At 32.6% G+C, this 22,068-nt stretch overlaps 3 protein-coding genes and 1 non-coding gene across 4 annotated transcripts; 2 read left to right on the top strand and 2 right to left on the bottom strand.

Moving 5' to 3' along the window:
* Positions 1 to 2,881: 2,881 nt before the first annotated feature.
* On the bottom strand, positions 2,882 to 3,796 carry LOC25484342 (PRA1 family protein F2). The gene has a single exon (XM_013613122.3). It carries the CDS (start codon positions 3,629 to 3,631, stop codon positions 3,050 to 3,052), a length of 582 nt encoding a protein of 193 aa, XP_013468576.1. The 5' UTR covers positions 3,632 to 3,796; the 3' UTR covers positions 2,882 to 3,049.
* A 934-nt stretch (positions 3,797 to 4,730) lies between these two features.
* On the bottom strand, positions 4,731 to 9,042 carry LOC25484340 (GABA transporter 1). Its single transcript, XM_013613121.3, has 7 exons — positions 8,826 to 9,042; positions 7,222 to 7,344; positions 6,859 to 6,953; positions 6,570 to 6,756; positions 6,309 to 6,439; positions 5,527 to 5,742; positions 4,731 to 5,221 (listed from the first exon to the last, which is right to left on the bottom strand). Exons 1-7 carry the CDS (start codon positions 8,998 to 9,000, stop codon positions 4,826 to 4,828), a joined length of 1,323 nt encoding a protein of 440 aa, XP_013468575.1. The 5' UTR covers positions 9,001 to 9,042; the 3' UTR covers positions 4,731 to 4,825.
* Positions 7,107 to 7,178, top strand: TRNAM-CAU (transfer RNA methionine (anticodon CAU)). The gene has a single exon. It is a non-coding gene; the product is annotated as a tRNA-Met (tRNA).
* Positions 9,043 to 11,210: 2,168 nt separating the features above from the next.
* LOC25484339 (signal recognition particle 9 kDa protein) lies at positions 11,211 to 16,911 on the top strand. The gene is made up of 4 exons (XM_013613120.3): positions 11,211 to 11,410; positions 11,619 to 11,687; positions 16,113 to 16,206; positions 16,629 to 16,911. Exons 1-4 carry the CDS (start codon positions 11,339 to 11,341, stop codon positions 16,703 to 16,705), a joined length of 312 nt encoding a protein of 103 aa, XP_013468574.1. The 5' UTR covers positions 11,211 to 11,338; the 3' UTR covers positions 16,706 to 16,911.
* The last annotated feature ends 5,157 nt before the right edge of the window (positions 16,912 to 22,068 follow it).

The raw sequence follows: 22,068 nt of genomic DNA, 5'->3' as shown, positions 1-22,068 counted from the left end.
TATATGTAAATCAGTTCAACATTACGACAAATAATTTATAGGCCACACACACAAAACAATCAAAATTGGAAATTAGCACAACCACATTGATACATATATAAATGTTCATATAAATTAAATGTGTATCTTTCACCGTATTAAAAATAAATAAGTGCATGAGTGTTCGTCTCTTTATCAAAGTTGTAGCCATTAAGCAACCACAAATAAACTCATAAATTAAAACCTAACGATTGTTAGATATTGTGTTGGGAAATATGCTGTAAAACTTGAACAAAGAAGAAGATAACGGTGATTGCACATAAATTTCAAAGCGTGTGTAAACACGCTAAATTTTAGGTTTGATTCACCTCCACCAATTTATGTCAAACGGATGCAAAAGAGTACCTTGGGGAGTTCCCTTCAGGATACTTTGGAATCATTGCCGTGACTTGAACATTCATATCAAGCTTATCGATCAATTGATACTTTATAAAATAAAATTCTCTCAATTACTCGCGTTCACCAGAGAAAAGAAGAAATAATTTAGTATTATTTTTTACATAATTTTGCTCACAAGAATGTGACTTTTTGTCTCTTTTCCTACCTCAAGTGTCTATCTATAGAGAAATTTATGTCCTTTGATAAGGGAAACACCTCTTTAGAAGAGTTTATCCATGAATAACAATGGTTACATTGCTTCAATAATCAAACATTACACCATTTTTCTGAAATATCTCTATTTAAAGTTCTCTATTTGCATTGCTTCACCATTTCCCTGAAATATAAAGTTCTCTATTTGCATTGCTTCAAAGATCTCTATATAAACATTGCAAGTTTAGATTATATTAATTTTGGAAATTCATCTCATATATTTTTTTTTCATGAATCTTATCATGGTTAAATGTGTAGGGAAGTCATGGAATGGATCAAGGTCATGTTACCGGTTACTCACTTGAGCGTAAACCTACTTGCCAAATAAGACCAATCATGAGAGATTGTGCCTTTTTGCTATTCCTTTGAGCTGAAAAATTTAAAAATTTGTTTTCGATTTTTTTTTACCCTAGTAATCGCATTCAAAAATGTGATTAAATCAGTTAAGTAGATGATTGAATCAATTCACAGTCATAATTATGGTTAATTCAACTACATAATTAACCACAATTTCATTAATTTCAAAGTGAACCATATACTCAACTGAATTAACCATAATTATGCATGTGATTAACCTGAAGTTTTTTTTGTTGAAGAAAACCTGTCAGGTTTCAGTCTTGGATGTCCTCCTTTTAACAAGGAAAGCTTGGATGTCCTGGTACAATGTCTTCAGAGTTCAGAGATATGCACCTCTCCATCAAATCATCAGATGATCAAGTGAAAAAGAACATAAAATCTAATCTTTTGATAGTTCTTCATCCCTGAATCTAGTAATATATCAGTGATACAGAAAACTTACTACATACATCTCTAAGGAGGTATTTGTAATGATGATAAGATATACAAAACCATTCAAGTGCTTTAACTACAAGCTTGGAATAACTGATTCTTAAAATTGTATTAGAAACTTCATAATCAATTGGACAATAACTCAATCCTTGTTTCACTTTTTCCATAATTATTTTGAAATATACTTTATCTTCTGGTGAGTTTAGCTTTTAATTAGAAGAAAGGTTATATCAGGTATGAGGAAGCATATAGTTTTATATCTCTAAAGTCTCCAACATGATGGATTGTTTTTCAGACTGTACAGGCAGTGTTCAAGTGGAATAATCCAGTTTTCCAAACAGAACCACAGTCTAAAGTGGATACAAGTGTGGAACAAACTACGTCATATGATTTTCCATTAAACATAGAGATACTACTAAATCATTGATATCTAAAAATTGAAGATATATAGGGAGTTGAATATTATGAGGAGGAATTTGCATTCTCTTTTCAGTTTCTTTCAATTTTATGACATTTCCAAGTTTCAATACTTCACTTGCATGGAATCTAAACAGGGCTATGCAATGCACCTCCAAAGCACAGCGCATGTGAGACTAATCCAAAATAATCAAATCTAAAAAATCCAAGCTACCCCTGATAAGCATCATTCTGCTCTAAGACATTGATCCCAACAAACATCACTGAACATTTCTTATTGTGTGCTCTTTTTTTTTTGAAAGGATTGTATGCTCCTAAATTGATATTAAAATCTATCTTAAATTGATCGCTAAAAAGGGTAAAAAACAATGGATGAGGCAATGAGGTTGAAAACTGAAATAAATATGGGTCATGTTTGGATAAACAAGTTAGTTACTTGCTTCGAACATAAGTGTTTGTCAATTAAGTATATATGTATATTTCTATAAAAAAAAAGATAAAATCAAATCAAAACATTCTTCACATAAGTTAAAAGTTGTTTTCATAAGCTACCTTGACAAATTTATAAAAATAAGCCAAAAATAGCATATAAGCATGTCATAAGTTGTTTTCATAAATGTTTCCAAACAGTCTCAAAAGTACTAATACCAATAAAAAAACTCAAATAACACAATCCAAACAAGTCCATACTCATTACAGCCACTAATTTATGAACTAGTCACATCAAATGACGAACCAATACGGCTAACTCCTCCAAGAATCCAATCCAAAATCTATCATTTTTTTAATGACAAATATTAGTAGTTAGTTTGTTAGATTAATATTTACTCAATCGTCAGGTTTGAACCCAAGACCTCCAACTTATATTCTCTTAGCTCAAACTAGACGAGTTATCCAACCTCCCAAACCAAAATCTATCTACATTTTAACTAAATCAAAATCTAACAAACAAATCTTATATATGTTTACCAAACCTATTGTAAAGCAAAAGGAAAAAACACATCAAAAGATATAACAGTGATAAACAGAAAACTGGAACTCAATGTATACAAAATGAATGCTTCTCATTGAATCTAATCAAGAATTTACAAACTAACAGCATAGTAACACTATTATTATTATTATTATATGAAAACTGCAATTGAAAGAGATAAACAAAAACAAAAAGAATGTAACTAACTATATTATCAGTGTCGACGTGTCTGAGTCTGCACTATATTCTAGTGTACCCTGTTCGCTTGGAATTGAAGCTACCACCAACAACTGAAAGCAAATCACCATCAAAGATCTCTTCTTCATCTAAATACAAATCATCAATACTCCGAAACGCCGCATGCAAAACAACCACCGCAGAACCGACGAGCACTGACACAAGGACGTTAAGCCAAACGCCGGTGAAGACAAGAGCGACGATGGTGAGGGTGGAGAGTAGGACGAGGAGGAAGCGGTCATCAATGGTGAAACGGAAGAGGACGACGGGGCGGTCACGGAAGAAGAAAAGCAAGAACCAAACGGCGAAGACGACGAGGAAGACGATGAGGGAGAGAGGGTGGTAGAGGAGGCTGAGGAAGAGGATGAAGAGGATGATGATGGCGTAGTTGATGCGGAAGTGGTTGAGGTTGCGTTTTATACGGAGAGTGGTTTCGAAGAGGGAGTGGGGGAGAGTGAAGGATTGGGGAGAGAAGAAGTTTTGCCATGGGCGGCGCGTGGGGTAGTTGGAAGGTGTGGTGGCGCGTGGAGAAGTTGAGGTTGAAGGGAGAGAGTTGTAAGTTGGAGTAGGATTAATGGAAGACATTGCATCAAAATTCACAATTCAAAAACTATTTCTATTTCTATTTGTAGAGATTGATTTGATTGTTATGAAAAATCTCAAATCTCTATTCTAACCCAAATTTGTGAATATTTGCAGTTGGAAGTTGGTAGGTACGTGATGTCAGTAACTGAGCATGTGACTCATTCTTTGCTGACTTTACCATTGTTTGTTGGCACTTTTTGTTTTCTTTCTTTGTGGAAACAAGTCTTAGATATTTTCATCTTTGACCATTGAGCAACCGACTTGGATTTTATTTTTTATTTTGAATGTATTACTTCCTTCTAAATATAAATAAAATTCGTTAATATGGACTACATACATTATTAAATAAATGAATTTAAAAAATTAATTTTGTTTATATTTAAAAACGAGTTCCTATTGTGGGAACTTTATTGAACAAGTCATATACGATGAGGCTTCCCAATAACTTGACTTTTGTTTGTACTCTTATAACTTAAATGGTTATGAGTTTCACTAAAAGGTAAGTAAAGTTAGATTAAACTAGTGCTTGAGGTGGCATTTTCTTTTTGAAAATCACGTCTAAAAATTTCGTTAAAGTAAAAGCTTGGTTTTCCAACTTCCTACTTTCACGGCAGCTTTAGTTAAAAAATGCACGTTTCAAAGTCTCAGTGTTATACCAAACAGGTGTTAAGTATTGTTTCATTCAAGTTTTAAATTGGATTTTTCTTGATCAATTCGTCTTTATATTTAATATGTGTGTAAAATATTTTAATTGTGTTATTTAAACATCAAAATAAATATATCGAATGTGACGGTATATATGTTTTGTCTTTGTCTGTTGCATTTTATATTTTCTACAACTTACCGATCTTTCAAAACTAGGACATTGTAGTCACATTAAAATGTTAAAATTTTGGTGTAAACAAATCCATTCAACATACTCTAAAAATATATGAGAAGCACAGCATATGATTATTCGTTATTTGCACTTTAAACTTTTTCATTAATTACATCACGGTTGCATTGATATTTACCTTCAATAATACCAGAGGAAGAAAAACAATGTTAGTAGTTGAGAGTTGAGACTATAGTTAAACTTGAGGAAAATAAGAAATAGGAAACACGTGAATTCTATATGTAAAGATAAGAAAAGAAAGAAACAAAAATTGCAAGATATCAACCTGTATCATATTATCATGTTGGTGTACATTTCTTTTACATATCATGGAAGAATTTGTAGTTCTTGATATCTTCCACTATAGACCTTACTGCACCAATGCAACCCAAGATAGCAACAACTGAGAACCAAGTAGCTAATAAAATATTTAATGGCTTCATCAAAAGGCCAAGTTTTGAGTTCTTTGATATGTTTCCAGCTTTAAGGTATGCTAAAGCAGGAAACACAAAGTCCAAAGGAGTAAACCCAATTGCCCCACAAATGGACACAAAATCCCCAAAAAAAGGCATAGCTGCAGCAATAAGAGTAACAAGAATCATGTATATGGAAGTTAAAAAAAGTCTTGTCAGTTGATTTTTTAGGGGAAAATTGCTAGTTGATTTGCTGGATTCTATCCTTCCCTCAAAATAGGCATACGTTGGCCTGCAATAAATCTGATAATGATGCAAGGAGCTCATTAGTAAATGCATTTGAACCATAATAGTTTGGTATAAGAAATAGCCAAGGACTCTGGTCAATGATTATTCTACTCAGATTCTCCCGAACAATTTATCATTAACAATAGTTCATTTTTCACTTGAGCTTAGTAAATATACTACCACTACAAGTGATAATTAAAAATATAGGCTAATGCAATTGAACACTCTCTTACATTCCTTAAAGAGGGTGAACAAAATGGCCACAGGAAGTTCCAAACAGAATCATACTCTATTGTGTTGTAGTGTATAAGAGACTTTACCTGAAAGCATCCACATATTTGAATAGCTGCAAATAAATTTGCCATAACAACAGTCCATTCTGGAATGGAAAGAGAAGCTAAAATGTAAGGTTGGACTTGTGATCCAAAAGCCCAATATCCACAGAAAGCCAACTGCCAGTAACTCAAAACTATCACAGTGTATGCTGCTGATATGCTTTTATACATATTCTTCTTTGCAGGTTCTTTCACTGTATTCTACAAAGGAATATGTTAGAACAACAATTATGGTTCAAAAGAAGACAGATAGGAAAAACCACACAAAGAACACGCGAGATTTGATCTCGGTGTTCGACCAATTATGCCTAGGTCTCCAACTACATAGCAGCTACAATACCTTTCTATTATCCAAGCTTAGGGTTTACAAATTGCAACTTGTGTTTAAATATTACGGTCCATTTTACAAGAATAACCATGAATCGTACCAAAGGATACTTCATCCCCACACCCCCCGGTCATAGTCCAAGTAGCGAATGAGTCATACCAAACCCAACTGAATATGGTGTTATAAATTGTAATTTTATATGCGGCTATGTGTTTTCTGTTCCTTTTATTTGATATTGCAGTTGGGTTATGCTGCAAACCTTGATATTGCGATAAAATGCAGGCACATGCCACAGCAATTGCGATGCCATTGTGGTCACGTGCAGACCTCTAAAATCTTTATATTGTGTTCCCGGTTGGCTATGTGAACCACAATTTAGAAATATACTACTATGCACATACAATTGGGAGATTGTTGTATCAAAAGAATATTTAGATACCTGTATTTCTGGTAGCATAGCATCCCCAAATGAAAAGGCAATAGTTCCAAGGGCATTGAAGGCTTTGAAGGATTTAGATGCAGAACTACCCTGCAAACTATAACTTACCAATGTTCTGTCAATCTTCTTCCCTAAGATAGGTCATAAATTAGAAACTTAATACAATACCAGCATGAAATGAATCAATCAAGTGCCTAGACATTGATCAATTAGGCAAAGACTGAAGAATCAATTAGACGTTAAGATCAATCGCGAGCTTACCGTTGTATATGGTAACACCGATGGTTGTACCAGCAAATCCAATCGTGCTAAAAGTGCACAATGCATTAACCCATCTCAATGAGTGGATATCAGGAAGTTGAGAAAGTAACAGTTCAAAGATTCCAAAGAAAACAATAAAATGTTGCAGGCTCAATTTTCCATCTGCATGATAATGCTTGTAAACTGCCTGTAAAAAAAGTGGAAATAAAACATTTCTATAAGGAAGAAAAATGGAACATGTATAATATTTGTTCTATCATATTCCATAAAATATGGTTTAATGCATAACCTTAAGGCTGCTACCAGCAGCAATTTGGATAGCAATGTTATTTCCTAGAGAAGCTATTTGCTGGAATAAGGCAATAGACCAATACCCCCAGAATCCTTTAAGAATGATTGACAAGAAATTAAAAGAATGTTACAATGATCATGGAATACGAACTGCAGCAAGCACAAAGTTGCAAATATAACAGTTGACCATTGAATGCAATTTGAAGAGAAACTACATATTATATGTAAGTTAAAATTTTAATATAAATCAGAGTGGCGCAGCGGAAGCGTGGTGGGCCCATAACCCACAGGTCCCTGGATCGAAACCAGGCTCTGATAAAAAAATAAATTAATTTTTATTTTTGTAAAAAATGTTACCAACCAAAAATACTGTGTGCAAGATGTCTATAGGTAAGGTGCTTCTCCCCATTCCATTTCCACAGTGAAGCGATCAAAATGCTAGAGTACCAAGTGGCTAGTGTTGCACTCACCAAACTACTCACACCTGAAATCATTAAAAGAAGCATTTCACCTTCACCATGGTTGCTTGATATGGAGATGAATCAATCAATTTTTTTTTACAATTTCTCCAAGAAAAAATTGACAAAAGAATCAAACAATCCTATATTATGCATAAATTGTAAGCACCGACTAAAATGTGAACACCGCTTAGAGCATCTTCAATCGACTTTTATAAAGAACCTAATTTGAGTTTTATACACCGTTAATGAACGATCTCTACAACGTTGCGTCATATTTATATTCATACAAATTTGGCTCCATTGATAAAACAAAATAAGACACTTTTAGAGGAAATAAGGTACCTTATATTAAAGGATACCACATACCAACAACAATGAGTTAATTTTATCGTATTATGAATCAAATGAACATCGCAACAAGACAGGAAATCAAATGAAAATGGATAAAACAACAACACACTCAGACGACACATTTACAAAGAAAATCTATGTAAAAATCACTTAATTAAATTGAAGTAAAAATAAATTGATTCAAAACCACTTTCTTAAGGAAAAAAATGGAATAATCCAGAAGTCCTGGCTCAACTACCAAAATGCTGAAATAGTTAGGTTGGATGTCATGACCGAGGTTCGAACCCGATACCTCCATTTGTGTGTAAGTTTATAATGGTTTTGCTATTTCGTCTATCTACCAAAAAAAATGGAATGAAGAACTAACGAAAACTAAGCTGTCTTATTGGAGAGGGAGAAAGAAAACTATTAAAGTTTTTTTCTTTTGGTCGAAAGAATACTATTAAAGTTAACTTGGTAAAATTTATCTCTAGAAAAATAAGGTAGATAACAAAAGGAAAATAATCAACGAGAAAGCAATGCAATTCTATTTTAGACCACTCAAAGAAAGTAAGTATGTAACATAAATACACCGTATAGTAATACTGATAAAAAATTTCCATTGATCGTTTTACATGCATATATATTGCGTAATCATTGAAGTAACTGTTTTATGTTTCTTCAAAGAAGGATATAAGATCGGCTCAAAAGTAAGGGTATTAAAGTTCTAACTTTAAGTCTTTCCAAAAAAAAAACAATTTTCATTAAATTTTATAAATTAAAAGGTCTTAAATACAGACTAAAAAGACTTCATATATTAAAATTTGTTTTACACCACACCTACGAATAAAATTTATTAGATCGACCCTAAAAAGATAATTCAACAATCATGTAATTCGTGAAAAAATTGTAAACTATATAATATGAATAATACGGTTCTTGTATCTCATCCTCAAAAGCTAATAATATATGATTAAAAGGTTGATTAAATCAGCTATAATTTTAGTAGTTTTGTTAGACCAACTTACGATGGTGTGTATTAAAGGTGTCACGTCAATTGAGAGATGATCTGAATAAATATTTATAAGTAAAGACAATTTTTACTTAACAAATTGGTTTTGTGGGATTGTATTATGTCAAACCCGAAGAGTGAAATGAAAGGAGTAAAACTAACCAAGAGGCCAACCGAGAGAAGCAAGAGCAAAAGGCAAAGGAGCATAAGCTGCAGGGGTAGCAATTGTAGTAGCAACATGGAAAGCAGCGTGCTTCCATGTTCCTTTACCACTCACTCCTCCTTCTTTTTCTTCTATCCCTACCTCAACTGTTGACCTTTGTTCTGGTAAACTCATTTTGTTTCAGCTACAATCACTATGCATCTACTTTTCTAAATATAAATTAGTAGTATCTAATTCCTTTTCTTATTCTTTGTATTTTCTGGTGAGCATCTTCTTTTTCTTATTCTAGTTGGACTTAGCTACATCACTTGTCATAAACTCGTTTAATAAAAATCTAAATACATGCTTAGGTATTCTCCTTGTATGTGGTGTTGACTTCTTTACTAGGAGCCGTAACTTTGGACACAAGGAAAGTGACAACTTGTTGGAAGAAATGTTTAGGGGCAACGTTATTTTTTTTAACGAAGATTTAGGGGCAAACTTGAAAATTAAAATAAAAAATTAAATTTTCAAAGATAAAATATAATTAAGATTAATTTTAATTACACATTAATATAGAAAAGTGAATACTTATAAACATTTAAAAAAGAAAAATGAATCCTTATAAACAAAGTTTTCATAAAAAATTATAAAATACTTCCTCTCTTCCTTTTTATAATCTTCATCGTCAATTTGCACATAGTGTAACTATTTTATTTTATATATTACTATATTTAACATTACCTTGACGAGTCATAGATCTCCTTCACCCAAAATATTTCATTAGATATACAAACGAGTTTTAAAATGAATACATTTTAAAGTAGTAGATACTCCATCCAAAATCTCCCTTCTTTTACCGGAAGATTTAAGCAATAAGTGTTTGACTTTGGTCAATATCGTGTGTGGAAGAAGCTTAAGGGTTGGAAGGAGAAAAAAAGTTTTTGAGCGGGTCAAAAGTACGTACTCCTTAAGTCGTTGGCTCAATTCATTCTCACTTTATATTATGAATTATTTTTTGTTTCCGGCAAGTCTTTACAACCATAGTAGGGCAATGGTAAACACTTTTGGTGGGGCTATAATTGTGGTGAGAAGCAATAAACTAATTGGTTAAACTAGAATAGTTGATGTGTAGCCCAAAATCATTAATACAAAATTATGGTATATTATAGATAAATACATCCAAACATGTATCTTGTATGATCGATGCAATCCTAAGAGAAGCTTTGAAGACGTTGATAACTCTTTTCTTCCTTCCTGATGCCTTTTAAATGAGAGTGTAGGATGAATAATTATCTGAACTAATGGGGACCTCTCAACAGATTTACTATGAGAAACGACTCAACCCATTACGGTCAATTTCTAATTACAACCCATTATAAATGTCGTTTTATTTAGTGCAATATTATAATGACAATTAAGGGTTAAAATATGTTTTTAGTCTCGATAAATATATCAACTTTTCGTTTTAACCTCTTAAAAAAAATCTTCGACTTTTAGTTCCCAAAAATTTTCATTTACTTTTGGTCTCTCCTTTTAAGTAAACTCATATGCATAATTCATATTTTTGAATAAAATTTTGCATAAAAGTTTATAATATTATAAGAATCTCTAAAAAAGTTTAGATTTTTTTAAAAAAATATGAATTAAATATGAATTTTTATATTTTTGACGGATAAAAGTTCATATTTAATCCATGTTATGTTAAAAGATTATAATTTTTTTGGGGAAAGATTTTAACAATATTCTACACTTTTATGCACAATTTTCATTAAAAAATACATGATTTAACTTGAAAATATGGACTAAAAATGGTGATTGAAAACTTTATAGGGATTAAAAGTCGAACGAAAATTTTAGAGGAATTAAAACGAAAACTTAATATATTTATAGGGAACAAAAACATATTTAACCATAGAATTAATATAATTATAATTATAATTAATATCCTCTTATAAGATTGTTTTATCTTCCTGTTATAATTTGGATTGAATATTGTTCTTCTTGTACTGATCTTTTCATTTGAAAGAAACCCGTTTATAGCTTATTCTATTTAAGTCGATCTGGTTTCTTAATGAAGTATCATTTATGTCGCTTGATATTTACTTTCTATATTCCAATCTCCAAAAAAATTCTAATAATCAAGTGAGTTAGAATAGTTAATTAGATTCGCCAAATAATGAATCATTTAGGAGAATTTGGATTTAATTTCGAAGAAAAATTTTAGAAGTACTAAAACGAAAATGTATGTATAAGAACCAAAAATATATTTAACTAAAAAAAAACTCCAAAACAAATTTTTAATTATTATCCTTCAAAAAAAAATTAATTATTAATAATGAAGGATATATTTATTTAGAAAAGTAATCTAAAAAGAGAGTATTTATTTATATTTAGGGTTTTACCCTCGTGTAATTTGAAGCCTAAGGTGGATTCCACCTCGACACTACACTGTACCCTCAACCTCGAAGAAACTTGACCTGAGTCCCCTCTCCGTGAGTGAAACATAATTTGCAATTGCAAGGTAGCAATCATGGTTTACATTACTTCCTGGGACGAGTTTTTGGATCGATCCGTTCAACTATTCCGCGCCGATCCCGATTCTGTAAGCTATTTTCTTCTTCAACTTTCTCCACGATTTTTACTTCTTCTATTTGATCATCGATAATATCGAAAATCAACAAAATCACACACTGTAATTGAGTAATTCTAATTCAATTGCGTTTTTCTTATGTTATATTTTATTCAATTCCCCTAATTGTTTGTTTGTTTTTAACCCCTAAAATAACTTTGGGGTTTGATTTGAAATGTAGACGCGGTATGTCATGAAGTATAGACATTGTGATGGAAAATTGGTGCTAAAGGTCACTGATAATCGACAGGTACTAATTTTATTTCTTATAATTGTATCTATTTACTTTCTGTTTGTTTAAGGAGTGAATGTATCCTCCTTATGTTAGATTGATTATTTAATTATTGTCATTATGAATTATTATTTTAAACTATGGTCGATTATTATTAAACACTAGAGAGAAGACCGGTAGAAAATAGGCTTAGATGGTTTGGACATGTAGATTATTTTTGTCAGGAGAGTAGATCAGATGGAGAGTAATCAAACCACTAGAGGTAGAGATAAGAAAGATCTAGAGATTTATGAGTTAGATTGAAATATGGTTTATGATATAACGTTATGGCGTAATTTGATCTGTGTAGCTGACCCCACTTAGTGGGATAATGCTTGGTTGTTGTTGTTGTTGTTGTTGTTGTTGTAATTAATTGATGAACATGTGTTGGGTTTTGTTGTTAAATGATTAGATACATGCTTGTCGTATAGTATGTGTTCAAATTTTTGGAACTTGGAAGAACACAAACCAAGACAAGTTAATTCTATGATATAGCTTTTTTTGTTGATGAATGTGATGGCTTTTTAGGGTATAAACAGATAAATATTAAACTGGTTTGAATATTCCAAATTGTGGTTGCTCTTTGTGATGTTTAATAGAGCCTTTACTTGAAACTTGGTTGGGGGTAAATGAAGGGGAGGAAAAACACACCCAAGTTGATTTTGGCTTCGCTTGCATATTGGAGAGATTTTTAGGAGAATGAGTTTTGAAAATTTAAATGTATTCACTAAAATATCCTTACAAAAAATGCAATATAGAAAATTATAAGGGTATAATAAGATTGTTATACATTTCCTCTATTGAAATTTCTCCCTTGTAAGCGAAACAAGATGTGATTTCCTTCCCTTTGTTTGAGCCAAACAGAGCCTTAAGGATACCCATCAATATGATTGTTGGCTAGTACTTGTAGTTTCTTCTCCACCCTGCCGCAAAAACAATGAGTTGAAGGTTTGACTTAACAAATAACTTATATATCATTTGTAAACTTTTATGCATGCTGTAATTGTTAATAGTTCTATATATACACTCCTTTTCATTTTCGTAAATGATATCAGATAACTTTCTCTTCGTTATAGTTTCAATTTATGTATGCTGCAGTTGAGGAATTGTGTCATCTGTTTATACAATCCATATTATTCATCTAGCATAGCGATTGCTATAAAGATATTGTTGATTGACGATATTCCCTGTATTCTTGGGTGAATTGTTAAGTGTTTAAATACACAGGATAACATCCAGTTACCGAAAGCCAAAAACAACATTCCTGTACAATGTGGGATGCTTTCATTTGTTTATGGTGAAGTAATCCTTAATGTGGACACATGAAAGTCATAGCATTTGTGGGGTGCCAATTTGGCCACAAGCATGGCTGATTTATTTATTCATTTTTCAAACTTCAGAGTTGTCATGATATCACATCATTGCATGCAAGTTAAAACCACATATTTGTTTAATTTATGTTACATAGGGTCATTAGGCAATTGTTAAACTGGTTAAGTATTTTGCATGGGCTTGGTGATGTATTCTTCAACCCAAACCTAGACACAAACAAGTGATACTTCTGGGCCAACTGGGTCGGTTGCTGTGACTCAGAGGGTTGCTAAGAAGCCCATTGGATGCATGACTATATTTAAAGCCCAAGCGATCTTATTCATAAACTGTGACTAGCACTAGGCAGTTATTTTCCTTTCTTTTGTGGCTCAATATTAGTTTCCTTCCAGTTATGATTGTCAAATTGTTCTTGTTACTGCACGATACAGGTGTCAAGAGATCCTTATTTCTTGGGAGTGCATGAGCACTATTTTTTATTGTAGTAGCTACAAACCTACAGTGAATAAACAAGCAAGAATTAAATCCTTCTTCCCTAACTCTGTTGAGTGATCTATGGCTTGAAATTGGGACATTTATTTACAGTTTTTCTTCATTAGTTTGCCGTTGATAACTTTGAGTTGTATCATTTGGGGCATTAATTTTCCCCACTATGCCTCCCAAACCTAAAATCAAAACTGAAGATATCATCAATGCTTGTATGAGGCAAATGAAAGAACTGCTAACTAGTGACTTATATAAGCACATAAACTTGTTACTGATCAGCCCAGCAGCGGTAAACACTACCATCCCAAAAACCCCAAAAATAAAACCATCACCATTTGATGGTTCCAATCCTCTTGGTTGGATTTTCCTGATTGAGCAATACTCTGAATTATCTCAAACTCTATCCAGTCAATGTCACGTGACTGAAAGGTCACAGGTTCAAGTCCTGGAAACAACCTCTTGTGTAAAAACATGGTAAGGCTGCGTACAGCACATCAAATGGTGGGTTCCGGACCCTGCGTATGCGGGAGCTTTAGTGGACTGGGCTGCCCTTTTTTTCCTTTCCTTTTTTCATGCAAGGCCCTTGCTTGGCACAAATGGATGCACTCTATCACCAGGTCTCCACTTGAGATGTTTTTAGTCATGCATTTGCAAATGAGATTTGCACCCTCAACCTATGAAAATCACCATGCCACTCTTTTCAAGTTGCACTAGACAGGCACAGTCATGGAGTATCAAGCCCAATTTGAAAACATTTTTAACTGCATGCTTGGCCTTCCACCAGAGGCCCTCCTCTACTGTTTCATTTCCAGTTTAAGGAATAATGGCATTCATAATGAACTCATGATGCTCAAACATTATAACCTGGCTAATGCTATTGGGTTGGCTAAGTTAGTTGAAGAAAAATTGGCAGTAGCTATACCACCTTTCAACCGTTTCCCATGGCCACCCCGTTCCCTTGCACCCTCTTCTTTGGTGCTAGGACTGCCACCCACACCCTCTGCACTACCTATACGCAAACTATACATACCCAAAGGAAATGCAAGAGCTTCATGCTTGTGGCCTTTGTTTTAATTGCGATGTTAAGTTTGGGCCTGGTCAGTGGTCACCTCACAACTATAAGGAGAAACAATTTATGATTGTTTTGACTGACGACTATGTCTATGAGGACGTTGTCAACTTGACCCGGACTCTTAACCAGCAGATCCGGTTCCTCCTAACTTACCCTCTTCACAGCAACTGTAGACTCCCTTACAGATGCTGCCCATTTCCATCTTTCGAATGTGGCTTTGAGTGGCTCCCGCTCACCATGCGCCATACGTCTCCAAGTGTTAACTTGTGAACTAACAGTTACCATTCTCATCGACTTTGATAGTTCCCATAAAATTATTCAACCATGTATTGTTGTTTTTCTGGGTTTAGCTGTGGTAGCTATTACTCCATTTTTTGGTATTGGCGGGCTATGGGATTCTATCCATCATGACAGCAGCTGCCCTATTGTTCCCCTAACGCTGGATCATGAGCTTTTTCTCATTCCCTTCTATGTTCTCTGGTTCTCCCATACATGGTGCTGATGTAGTTTTGGGTGGTCAATGGTTACAAACTTTGGGTGGGTTTATGTCCCGATTATACGTCCCATGGATTCAATTCTCCCACAACAGTGAAATTGTAACCCTAACCGAATCCCCTTCCATATCGATTACTTCTGTATCACTGGCCCAATTTTCCTGTTTTTTGTTTACAGATTCTATTGAGTCTATACACTCTGTTTCCTTTTCCCACGACACAACGATCCCTGCCACCATTGACTCCACACCAATCGTTAATACAAGCATTAAAATAATAAAATTATGAGTTATGACTCATGTGTATAAGGATTTCATTTTCTAGGCTCCCCCAGCCCCCGCCTACCCCAATACCTCTATGATAAAGATTGAAAATTAGTTTAAGACAGTAGCAGAAAAATATTTTGATTAGATATTTTGTGCTTCATAAATTGAAGACGGATTAGGCCCTAGGTTACCCAATTACCCCAACAAACTAAATAAATATTCATATGGCATCTTATGCCTGATACGATGACAGCACGATGGTCTCTCTTGGAATCTCCATTGTTGAAGGAATTAATTCAGTGGCCCTGGTTTATTGATGCACTATAAATAGTTATATTCCTTTAGCCTTTGGAAAGTGGTGATGGATGACATGTTGAACATCATTGGTCGTTCTTACATGTTCCTTTTCCTGCTGACGTACTAGATGAAGTTATCTTCACCAAATTGAGAATCCTCATAGGTGGCCATTTAACGTTTCACATTTCAAAGCTTTTTTTTCTTTAGATACTAGAGTGATTAATTTAGAAAGATCCGACTCCTACCATCAATAAATTTTGCTATGACTAGAATTTCTGCTGAGTCATTTGTCTTGTTTGGAATATAATTTTTGTCGCTTGTGTGAATCCCATGGATTCATATTCTGCATAAGCATATCATTTGCACTTTAAAAAAATATTTCATTCCCCTCTCCCTGTTGCTTTCTAAGTCACATCTAACACAAATGTTCCTAAAGTTGATTGTTGTTGTTTTTGACCAGTGTCTAAAGTATAAGACAGACCAAGCACAAGAAGCTAAGAAGATGGAAAAACTTAATAATATATTCTTTACGTTGATGGCTCGGGGACCAGAAGGTATGTCATTGTTTATGCTTTGTTGATTAGCATGCATTTTGGCATTCATTTGCACAGCAATATATTTTGTATGGGAAATGATTTTGAAATTGTTTTCCTATAGCACTACTCGTAAATACTGAAATCACAAGAAAGAACAATGAGTAGAACTTTATTAATCGGTGCATGGTAATGACATTAATCAGCTGAACATGTGCATAATTTTTTTCTTAGGCCACTGTTGCTTAGAGTTAATAGCATGTTAAACATGAAACTTTTTCAACTGTAAACTAGCGCGTCTTGGCACCATGCTTAAAAGTTATAGCAGTTCCATATCAACATTGATGATACTTTTAAGTTCTTTTCCTTTCTTATCTTGCTGAGTTCTCACTCTTATCTTGTTATTAACGATAATGACAAAAATTATTCCTCTAATTCTGCAGTGGATCTTTCTGAAGTCACTGGGAAAGAACAAACGGATGCACAACCGATTAAAAAAGGAAGAGGAAGAAAGCAATAACTGATGTATCTCTGTCAAAATAGACTATGAATCTTAGGAAATCAGTTGTGATTTTGATAGATTTTTTATCCAATGCGTTGATCACATTTACATTATTTCTTTTCTGAACTTACCTTTCTCAAATACAAACTTCAGACCCAGTCACAAAAAGAAAAATTAATCTTGCGTATGGTTTTGTCTTCAACAAAATTATTCTCGTACCATTGCTATTGTGATTGAATTTTAGCTTTTAAGATTGTTTTTGTGTCGCAAATGCAATGATTTGAAATGATTCTACCTTAAACCATGTTCCACCCTCAAACCAGATAGGAGTCACTCGGTTGAGGAAAGCATTGCAATAGCCTCTGTTTTTAGTGTACGTTTCCTGTTAAATGGCTTTGAATTTAGTGGTAAAGTGGATTTCCGCTTTCTACTAATTGCAGCCTCCTATTTTATTTTATTTTTCCTTATCTTGGCCTTTCACACGAGCTTTGTTTCTTTATTAAGCTCATGTTTGCATGTCTTATGGTCTGTTTTGAGCATTTTGAGTTGCTACAAGATCCTGTTTTTCAGAATTGAATCGATTCAATTGGTTGGACCTTACTGGTTTTAATCGTGGTTTTGTATTAGTTTGAACAGTTTCCATAAGTCCGACCAATTTGTTGTATGGTTGATTTTTAAACCATCAATTGATGAGCTCATCTATGTTCTAAATATGGATTTTCTAGAGTATAAAAGTTGCATATGCAACAATGGCACTTTCTTTCGGTATGCTTGTCAATTTAATCTAAAACCTAAACTTATACCAAGAATTTTCCATAGTGGAATATCAACAATTGATCAAAGCTGCAGTTTTAGGTGAATCAAATCGCCCCACTTGCAATCGAATTGATAAATTTGCGGGTCATGTCACAGTTGTATAAGTATATTTACCATAATATCAGGTTCCAATCATGGTCGTACTTGTAAATAGTCGTTAATCTGTTTCACCAGATCCCGATGTTAACTATTTGCTTTTATCTGCTTTGTTGGCCCATTAAAAAGTTAAAGCATTTAATCCATGTGCCATGAAAAAAGCTTGTTAACTTGTATCTTTTTCCCCCTCCCTTGAAAGATTGTAAAGATACAAAGGCAATTTGGAAAATATTCTTCAATCAAATAAAGGAAACATATGGGCAGAATGTTTTTTTGGGTGGGTAATGTGCCAGGACAAAGCGCATTGCTTTGATTTGCTTTATTTTTATTGTGATTTGTTCCAAGATCAGTGGGGGCCTGATCTCCAGGACCGAGGGTACTCAACCAGTACTACTAGTTTAGAATCAAACCTTGTCCCGCGTCGTTGTATGTCGTCACAATCCTACATTGTCACGTATTCAAACAAATCACCACTATTCGTATAAGATTACATGAATCGTATACCAAATTTGACAAGTCAGCATCAATCTAATTCAGATTCCTTGCAGACAAGGGATCTCTTGTCTTTGTTGTCAGGATACTTGTGGCCGCTCGATTAAGATCGGACTGTTTAATTGAAAGACCACGGATGTTCTGACTACATAAATGTCGGGATTACCTTACTGCAGAGGAGCCGAATCCATATCAAACATTACATTACTATCAATGGTCAAGATCTCTCCACAATCACTTTTTACACAAGGAATCCTTTTTCCTTTCCTATTGCATAAGGGGTCTGTTTTGCAAAACTCCAACTTTTATGACATCGTTTCATGGCTTGGATGTGAGTGCACAAGTTAGTTTCTTGATCCTAAGAATGCAATGACAGAAGTGAATTGAGTTTAAGGATCACAATAAGTGTGTGTGAGTAAAGGAAATTTTGATTTAGTTAAAGGAATATAGTTGATGTTGTTCATTGATTTTTTTTAAAAACAATGTTGATTAAGAATATGCTTCTTTTGGCAACAAATAATAAAAAGAAAGAAAAAAAAAATGAGAATATGCTGCTCCAACTATGGATGATGTTGAACACTCAAGTAAGAGAACAACACACAAGCATGCCAAGGTGCTTAATAAAGGTGAAAAATGTTTATGTCAGTTCAACACATGGTGAAGTATAAAAGATTTAAATCTTTCATTTCTGTACCTTTTAGAGTAAAGTTCCCTTTTGGATTTATATCTTCAATTTTATCTTAACGGTTCTATATAGTTCTGTAGCGTCTTTGTCCTTTCTTTTTCTCTTTTTTACTTCCTTAATATCATTTTAATCTTTATGTTGTCAATTTGAGTTTGTTCTATGGATCCACTTCGAATGTACTTGTTAAGATATTTTAAATAAATGGAGAGGGAAAACAAAATAGGAATTGGAATAATTTGATTTTTGTTGTGTTTTCATGGTAGGTGAATAATATGATCAAATTTATCTAGTTTTCAATTATTTTGTAAACAAGTCATGAAGAATAAACATCAATGAAATAGCATGTTTGTTTGAGAAGTGACATTGTTGTGAATGTTTGTTTCTAGCTTTTATTTTTTTGGGTTAATTAAGTTTTTGGTCCCTATAAATATCTGCAGTTTTATTTTTAGTCCCTATAAAAATAAATCATACTTTTTAGTCCTTACAAAATTTTCCGTTAGTGTTTTTAGTCCCGTTAAATTAAAATTTGTTTAATTATGCTTAAAATTTTAAATTTTTTAATGATTTTTTACATACTTGTTTAAAACATTATAAAAGGTTCCGCCACAATAAATTAGCTCAAAATTTTATTTTTAGGTCCAAATTTTTGTTAGTTTTATCTTGAATTTTCGGCGTTTTAAAAAAATTATATTTAATTCATTACATGTTAAAAAAATTTAATTTTTTATAAAAGAGATTATTATAATGTTCTTAACATGTCTATTAAAAATCATTTAAAAATATAAAAGTATAAGTATAATTAAACAAATTTCAATTTAACATGGACCAACACATACTTTTAGTCCTTGTAAAATTAAAATTTTCTTAATTGTGCTTAAACTTTTAAATTTGTAACATATTTTTCACATACTTACTTAGAATATTATACAAAGTTCATCCGCAAAAAAGTAACTTAAAATTTTATTATTAGGTCCAAATTTTCATCAATATAATCTTGAAAATTTGGCTTTTAGAAAAATTTATATTTAACTCATTACATGTTAAAAAACTAAAAAATTTACAAAAGAGTGGCTTACGATGTTATGAACATGTATGTAAAAAATCTTTCAAAAATTTAGAAGTTTAAGCGTAATTAAACAAATTTTAATTTAACAGGGACTAAAAACACTAATAGAAAATTTTATAGGGACTAAAAAGTGTGATTTATTTTTATAGGAACTAAAAACAAAACTGCAGATATTTATCGGGACCAAAAACTTAATTAATCCTTATTTTTTATTGTGATATTTCCCTCTAACGTAAGTATTGCAAATTAGCTGAGTTTTCAAACGTACACTTTGGTTAAAAAGGAGAGAGAAAAAAAATACTTATTTAACATCACATTTTTGGGAATTTTTATATTTTTTGCAGTTAAATATGTTTTGTTAAAAAAATTTAATTTTTGGGAGAAATTTTTACAATATTCTACACATTTTCGCATAATTTTATTTTAAATAAAAAATACAAAAGTTGACTTTAAAATAGGATCCAAAAGTAATGATTGAAAATTTTATAGATATTAAAAGTTGAAGAAAAATTAAAAAATTTAAAACGTTGATATATTCATAGAGACCAAAAACATAATTCACTAAACCCTCATTATACACATAAAGGAGGAGCCGTATGAGATGAAAATCTCACGTACGGTTCTGGAACGGAGATTCTTTGAACCGAATGACGACCGTAACGGATGTCGGCTCAATCTGAAGAAAATTATGCGGAAGCTTTACAGAATTACTATGAGGCTATGCGACTGGAAATTAATCCCTATGATCGAAGTTATATACTTTATAACATAGGCCTTATACACACAAGTAACGGAGAACATACAAAAGCTTTGGAATCTTATTATTCCAGCTTTTGACTTAGTTAAGTAATGCTCATGTGTTTGGTTTGATTTAAATGAGGGACAATGGAATACACTTTAACAATGCGCTGATGGAACAAAACGTGGTGTATGTGTGGAATCGCAGTCTTTTATGCTTCAAATGGAAGGAAAAAATCGGCTTCTAAATGCAACATTCTGTGTCGTGCAGGGTGCAGGGATCTCCAATTTCGCAGCTAGACATGATTATAAAATCTCTCATAGATATGCTCTTTTCCATGTCTACAAATGGAACTAGAAATACATTCCCACTAAACAGTTATTTTGATTTAAAATGCACAAACAAAAAGATCTTCCAATCATGTACAATGATAGAAACTAGCTTGTACGAGATGGAAGATTTGTCTCACTTGTATATCATATCATTAGTTTAAAGGTTTAAGCAGTATTAACATTTTTTTTATCAAAGGTGAGGAATTTTTATACAACGCCGAAAGTTGTTTTCCTATATAAATTTAGATACGAAGTAATAAATACATTTGGCGTTGAAACAAGTGTGTGCACTCAAGTGGTTCATTCATGAACTCTAATTTAAGACAAATTGTGAGTTTAAATCTTAGATGAAATTGTCATGTTTTACTTAACTTCCAATTAGACTACAAATGATCAGTGTTTTTTCTCTTAAAAATCAAAGACTCGGGTTAATACAAAGCAAATTGGATTATTGGAACCCCTATGCCTAAAAATTAAAGGGTGACAAAAAATCTATATGATTAGGAAAATATTTTTGAATTGTGCTAATATCGTTAGAGTTTATTTGACAAAAGTAGAAGATATGTGAAACATGATAAGTCAATTTTTAACCAAAAGCAATAATGTGGTTTGTTTTGGGTTCAAGTGTGTTTGGTTAGTTCCACATGATTATGAATGTGTTAAACATTAAATATTTAGGTGACAAATAAAGTGATACTAGTAATCAATTTGATGTATGATATATTATATATAAAGAAAGACAGGGGAATGTTATTAAAGTGATACTAATAATCAATTTGTTTAATGATTGGGAGGTTGACCATGAAAAAACTCTGCTTAATATGATGTATGATGGAGCGATATCAAATGGATAAAAATGACTTGTACTTAGTTTTTTATTTATTTGAAGAAAGAGCATGATAAAATTCCTTTTGTGAAAAATTCTTAGAAAAGAAAGTGGTTATGATTGTATATATTCTAACTATTAATGATATGTGTAAGGGAGTCTCAACTAGTGTTCGCGCCAAACATGAGAACACGTAAGTTCTTCCCATCAAAGATAATCAACTCTAAAATCTTATTTTATTTTATTTTTAATTAATTAATTTCACTATTTTCTTAAACAAAAAAAATTATTCATCATGTAAATACGATGAACAATTCATTATGTTTCCA

This window comes from Medicago truncatula, chromosome 1 (genome assembly GCF_003473485.1).
Source record: "Medicago truncatula cultivar Jemalong A17 chromosome 1, MtrunA17r5.0-ANR, whole genome shotgun sequence".
Taxonomy (NCBI): domain Eukaryota; kingdom Viridiplantae; phylum Streptophyta; class Magnoliopsida; order Fabales; family Fabaceae; genus Medicago; species Medicago truncatula.
Note: the sequence above shows the minus strand (reverse complement) of the source record. Positions and strands in the feature narration are given on the sequence as shown.

Excerpts from the sequence above, each read along its gene's own strand:
- LOC25484340 (XM_013613121.3), bottom strand. The coding sequence starts at position 9,000 with ATGAGTTTACCAGAACAAAGGTCAACAGTTGAGGTAGGGATAGAAGAA. Across the intron at positions 7,345-8,825 it reads TTCTCTCGGTTGGCCTCTTG|GTGTGAGTAGTTTGGTGAGT; the intron begins GTTAGTTTTACT and ends TAATGATTTCAG. Across the intron at positions 5,743-6,308 it reads CTATGCTACCAGAAATACAG|AATACAGTGAAAGAACCTGC; the intron begins GTATCTAAATAT and ends ATTCCTTTGTAG.
- LOC25484339 (XM_013613120.3), top strand. The coding sequence starts at position 11,339 with ATGGTTTACATTACTTCCTGGGACGAGTTTTTGGATCGATCCGTTCAA. Across the intron at positions 11,411-11,618 it reads TCCGCGCCGATCCCGATTCT|ACGCGGTATGTCATGAAGTA; the intron begins GTAAGCTATTTT and ends TTTGAAATGTAG. Across the intron at positions 11,688-16,112 it reads AGGTCACTGATAATCGACAG|TGTCTAAAGTATAAGACAGA; the intron begins GTACTAATTTTA and ends GTTTTTGACCAG.
- LOC25484342 (XM_013613122.3), bottom strand. The coding sequence starts at position 3,631 with ATGTCTTCCATTAATCCTACTCCAACTTACAACTCTCTCCCTTCAACC.